The 5,688-nt window shown below is 39.0% G+C and overlaps 1 protein-coding gene across 1 annotated transcript in view; it reads left to right on the plus strand.

Moving 5' to 3' along the window:
* ZNF462 (zinc finger protein 462) overlaps positions 1-835 on the plus strand; it is a gene marked incomplete at its 3' end in the record, with an annotated part of 16,576 nt that extends 15,741 nt beyond the window's left edge. Inside the window, exon 6 of the mRNA XM_010180540.1 lies at positions 644-835. Coding sequence (XP_010178842.1) covers positions 644-835 — 192 coding nt within the window. The remainder of the gene's footprint in view (positions 1-643) is intronic.
* Between the last annotated feature and the right edge of the window lie 4,853 nt (positions 836-5,688).

Here is a 5,688-nt window from a genome sequence, read left to right on the forward strand (position 1 = left end):
GTGTTACAGATATGCACTGTTCTTGGTATTGCCATGTTCACTTCTTGTAGTAAACTAACCTTGACTTGGTTACCAGTTCTATGAAGATTAGTTCTGTCTGATGGCAGTTTTTTCATAAGGAAAATGTGACCTTTCTCATATGTAAATTCCCCTGCCCCCACCCCCCCTTTTTTTTTTTTTGGTGGGACTTTTGTTAGCATTTTGTAGTGTCCTCGCTTCATTAATAATGACACTGGATGTGCTGCATGTGGAAGCAAATGACTTCACCCTCTCTAGTTGCTGTGCTCACAAAGAAATGTGGAAGTGCTATAGTTAAGTGACTCCATTTTCATTCCAGAGTCTGTTTTCTTCTCATATCATGCAACACAGGCATGCTAAGAGTCTAGTCTTTGGTTTTTGGCATCAGTCACTGTACAACGATCTGCAGTTGCCAGAAAGGAATACTTTGGTCCAAAGCAGGTGTCTGTACCCTCACACTCCAGACTGCTCCAACAAGGAGACATGCAGAGCTTGTTCTCTTCAGGATCAGTCTTTCGCTGAAGAGTCCGTGGGAATTTTACTGCCAAGTTCAGTAAGAGAAGTGTGGGGGCCCCATTTTGTTTCTTTTGTGAGCTGATGACTTGCCTGTATTTCGCTCACCCAGGTGAACATGCCTACAAATGTTCCTCCTGCTCATTTTCCACCATGACAATCAGCCAGCTGAAAGAGCACTCCTTGAAAGTGCATGGGAAAGCACTGACACTACCAAGACCCCGCATTGTCAACATTGCAGCCTCACACGCCCACCACACCTCCAAGAACCACACTACTGCTGAAGAAGTGGAGGACTCTAATGGTAAGAGGTGCCTCAAAGCAAGAATTTAATTGTCTAAGGTGCCACTTAGTACTTTTATTACAAAAAAAATTACAGCAGGTAGCTTGCCCAAAAAGCAGCTTCATTTGTTTATTAAAAAGAAACAGAAGTTGCATCAAAACCAAGAGGAAATGTGGTGCTGCAGGAAGTGACCTGCTTAGATTGTCACCAGTTCATACTACGTTAACTTGTCCTGTCATCAGTTGACTTTAGAGTATGTCAATGCTGGCTTTACTTCTTAGCAGAGATTTAAATTGTAGAAAATTTTCAAAGGCAGAGCTTTTATTGATAGCCAGTGGGAAAGGAATCATCCAATTCCATCCGTGCTCCGGAAAAAAACCCCTTTATCTTGTTAGTGGATCACTTCAATGAAACCACATGATTAAGCTTAAAATGTGAACCTTTAATGATAGTAAAAGTAATTATTATTCTTGTCCTTGCTGCAGAGGACACCAAAAATACCTTCAGATACTAAGCTGCATCTGTAGGAAGAAGAATCAGAATAATTTTCTATTCCATGCTTTCCTTGAAAGCTGCTAATCCCTTTGTGCTGGAGGTGCATGCAGAAGATATTTGGAAAGCAGCAAAGGAATGGACACTGTTAACAGAGAAAATGCAGACTCATAGAAGAGATGTTGTGTGGTGTCACAGAAAGCATTAAGGCTTTGTAAGCAGTAGCTCATGAGGAATGTTTTGGGTGTCACTTTCTTTGGGAAAAAAAAAATCCTGGATGAGTTGCCTTGACATGGGTGGAGAATGAAGGTGGCTATAAATAAAAGGTTAAGAGAATTAGAAGACTAACTGTCTTCTATTAGAAGATGGGAAAAAATACCCTTTTTTCAGTAGTTTGAAAGATTCTTAGGGGTTTTTGTTGTTGTTGTTTTGCTGGTGTAACTGGTGAACTAAGAATGGGAGGTAGGTATTATCAATAATAATTTTGTAGCATTTTTGGTCTCCCATCTTCCATTCTTTCTTTTGTCACCAAAAAAAGAGTGAAATGATAGAGAGTGAAAGGTAAGAAATTCAGAAAATGGCAGAAAGGAATTTAAAGAAAAAAGTAATCAGCATAGAAATACTTTATTGAAGATGAAAAGAGACGTGAATAATATTTTTGTGGTTCAGCAAGTCACTTCCAGGGTTAGAATCAGAATCTTATCAAAAGCTTTTGACCAGCTTCTTTCAGACTACTTTTTGTCAAAGGATTGTCTGGAACAGTGCAATGAAGTCTTACTAACTGAGCTTTTGTTTTTGCTAATGCTAGCTTAAACTAATCCAACAAGCAGAGTACATCGTGTGATGTATTCTGATGTGCTTTTTTAAATTGGTTTTTTTGGGTTTTTTTTTTTAAATAAATGTTTCATTACTGATTAAGAAGTGGAGAACAATTTTCAGTGGCTGTCCTGTTCTTTCCTATGTACTGGCAATCTTTTGGTGGCAGTGGTGTGTTGAGAGATACAGAAGGACAGTATTTGAATTTGGGAAGGATTATTTACTCCTTTTTTTGCTTATCCCAGAGCTCAAAGTCATTATTAGTGAATTTAAAATTTGAGTGCAGATCTCTGTAGAGGATAATTTTGCAACGTTTAGGAACTCTTCCTAAAGATACATAAAATTATGTCTCTGTTAACGAAAGCCTTTCATTAGGTTGACTAGATCTGTGTTGCAGCCTGAAACCAAGGCAGAATTTGTTCCAATTAGTTTGATTGTCTTTAAACAGGGTTAATGGTTAAGTCACTTTGACAATAATAGAAGCCACCCACTGGGGAGATAGTCAGACAACTACAGGTGTTATAATAATTGTGTTAACATTTTCAGCATTGTTTGAGGAAGGAATAACCTGTTTTAAGTAATTTTTTTGCATTGCGAAGTTGGCTGCAGATCAAGTTAATGATGGCTGCTCTTATGACATCATTTACTTTTGTTATTTAGAAGGAAATAAATCAACGTCTCTGTGGCCAAGGCCTGCAAGTTGCAGCTGATTAGTAGGACTAGATGAAAGACTGGTCCCAATTATAGGAAATGCAGGTCTATGTGACTGCCACTATTATGTCCAGCTGGAGCCAATATCAAGTGGAACACACATGGCATAGCATAGTTGGATTTTGTCTGTGTTAGTGTGTATGAATAACCTGCAGTGCAGGCTGTGATCAAGTTAATTCACTGGGGATGCAAAATAGAATGAGGGCTGGGGTGAAAGGCAGACAAAAGGTTTTCTCGCACTGTTATGAACTTGTTTTATAGGCTGGTAGGTGTGCAGAAGGCTAATATAATTGAAATGGTTGCAGAAGAGGACTGTCTGAGGATGAATATTGTGATTGGAACAGGAAACAAACCAGGATGACTTCGGGAGATTTGAAAAGCTAGCAGAAATCATCTTGCCAATTGTGAAGCCCTGTAAAAATGGAGAAAAGGGAAAAGGGTACTGAATTGTAAAAGCAGGGTGCATGTCTGAATAGAACTGTTCTGGAAAACAGTCCAGTGGAACTTCTGCTGATGATTTTTATTCCTGTAGAAATTGTTCCCTGAGGGGCCTTTCTTAGAACACTTCTCTTGTTCTTTTAGATTGATCCATTCATTAAAAGATGCAAATACATTTAAACTTTTGTGACTCATCTCTTTTAGTTCTTTGTTGGTAGCAGCAAGCATGCCTGAAGTGTTCAACTGTATATCCTGGAGATGATGTGGGTGCTTGATACACTTTTCATGGAAATGAAGTTAGTGGAGTAGGTGCTGAATGTTTTAGGTAGATTTATCCCTGGCAACTACTTTGTCCTTAGAAAGCGTAACAACCACTTCAGTGCTTGTATTACCTCTCTCAGGGCAGTAGTGTAAGAAGGCAATTGTGTCGGTCTCAGGGAGTCAGCAGAGAAGACTTGATTAGAGAGACATATCATTGGAAGATGCTGCTTTTTGTATCCTGTGTCTCTTTGCATGTCGGGCAGTATTTTAATATGTAAGGAACATCTTTTAATTGCATCCTCATCTGACAAGAGAGAAAACACGTTTTTGGGGGACATGGTGTGATGATGTTTTGTTTTGGGACTGTTTTTCTAACAAACTGCTACAAAAAATCAGCAAATGTTGATCATCAGTGCAACTTTTCTTAGTGTCGCGTAGGGGCACTGAATGGTTGTGGTTTCTAGCTCTTGTTGAAATGATAAGGTTGCCATTGTAGTAAAATAGTCTTTTACCCTCCCACGAGTTTACAGCTATTTTTCTTCTTGCAGTAAAGAAATAGTCGTGTTTGGCTATTTATTTACATTTGTGTATTTGGCTTTTTTTTGTTTGTTTGGATTTACTTACTTGCCCTGTACACTGAAGTGTGCCTTAACACTTTTGAGAACTGAACACAGTAACAACTCCCTGTAAACTGAAATATTAAAAATCCTTTAACAAGATCTGTTTCTGTGTTCTTTCACAGTCTTTGTGAGAATCAGAACTTATATTTATGTTAACCTCTGCCCAGAAGGGTTGTATAGATTTATTTATTTTACTGTCATCCTATGGGGCAGTATGTTTCACAGATAAGGGCTTCCAGTGTTGCATGCTGCAGGATCAGCTCTGTTCCTGTTGACTTAGTGCAAAGCAGTGGAATCCCATTGTCTGCATTGTCAAGGCATAACATTAGAAGATTACCATCTCTTTCAGGAAGGAGGAGCTGGAAGCAAGCAGAGACACAAAAATTGAATGACTGAATGCTAGAAAACAGGAATAGGAACAACAGCAACAGGTGTTATCTGGAAAGTGATCATCAGCTAAAGAGAAAGCACATGGCAACAGACGCTGCTTGTGTAAGCCCTGGTGTTAAGCATGTTTGCTTGTAGTCAAGGACTGTGAAGGTGGTGGACTGCCTTCCTCATATAAACTACTGGTGAAATCCATGAGTGCAACCTACTGTCATAAAGCCCATAAAGCAGAATGACTCAATAGATTAAAAACGGTTTCAAGTTATGACTTCACCCTCAGCAAAAGCTTCTTGGGAGCATGTAAAATACCTGCCTTCAATTGCCCTGGCTAGTACTACTGCTTTTTTGAGTAGCTCTTTATTTTGTGAAAGTAGCCCCTTTGGTCTGCCTGTGTTGCAGAGCAAGCACTACTCTTTATTCATATGCCTGGCAGATCTGAAGCCTCATAAATGTGTTTATATCATGACTGTGTGCAGTAATTAAAAATAATAGTTCTTTTTATTTTACTGCTTAAGAACATCAAAGTGTCAAAATAAAACAGTAAGGTGCAAGTGATGGACTAGATGGACCTGGATGTGGCTTCCAAGTGTGTCAGTGTCAGTCACACTGCTATTGTACAAGATCATTACTTTTTAGTGGTAACCAGTTCTTGAAATGTAGAAGGCAGCACACTTTGTGTGTGCCCTTAAAGCTTAATAATCATGCTTTTCACTGTTGTACAAACCAAACAGGACCTATTATTACTTACCAGCACACATCACAAAACACATGCAGAGTCAGAACTAGAAATTATTTTTTTTCCTGCACCTGGTATGTCAGCATCTTCATTAAATTTAATTACTTGCAGCAGCAAATGTGTTGAAAACTGCTAAGTGAAACACCCTGTGTCCTGTTCCAGCTTTTTCTGAACTTTAGCCTTTGCCAGTGGAAAAAAACTTTGCCTCATCTGGAGACTGAAATATAAATACATCTGCTTGCTTTGCCAGAGCTAGACTGGGTACAGAACTGCATGACTGAGTCCTGTTTCTGGGACCGTTGTTTAAGAATTGTAAATCTCTTCCAATTTCTGTACACCTTTTCAAAGTAGATAATTCATAATCAGGATGTATGTCTTCCATGTCGCTTGACAGATTAAATCCTGAGGGGTGC

The sequence above is a fragment of the Mesitornis unicolor genome, unplaced genomic scaffold (assembly GCF_000695765.1).
Source record: "Mesitornis unicolor isolate BGI_N332 unplaced genomic scaffold, ASM69576v1 scaffold20423, whole genome shotgun sequence".
NCBI lineage: Eukaryota > Metazoa > Chordata > Aves > Mesitornithiformes > Mesitornithidae > Mesitornis > Mesitornis unicolor.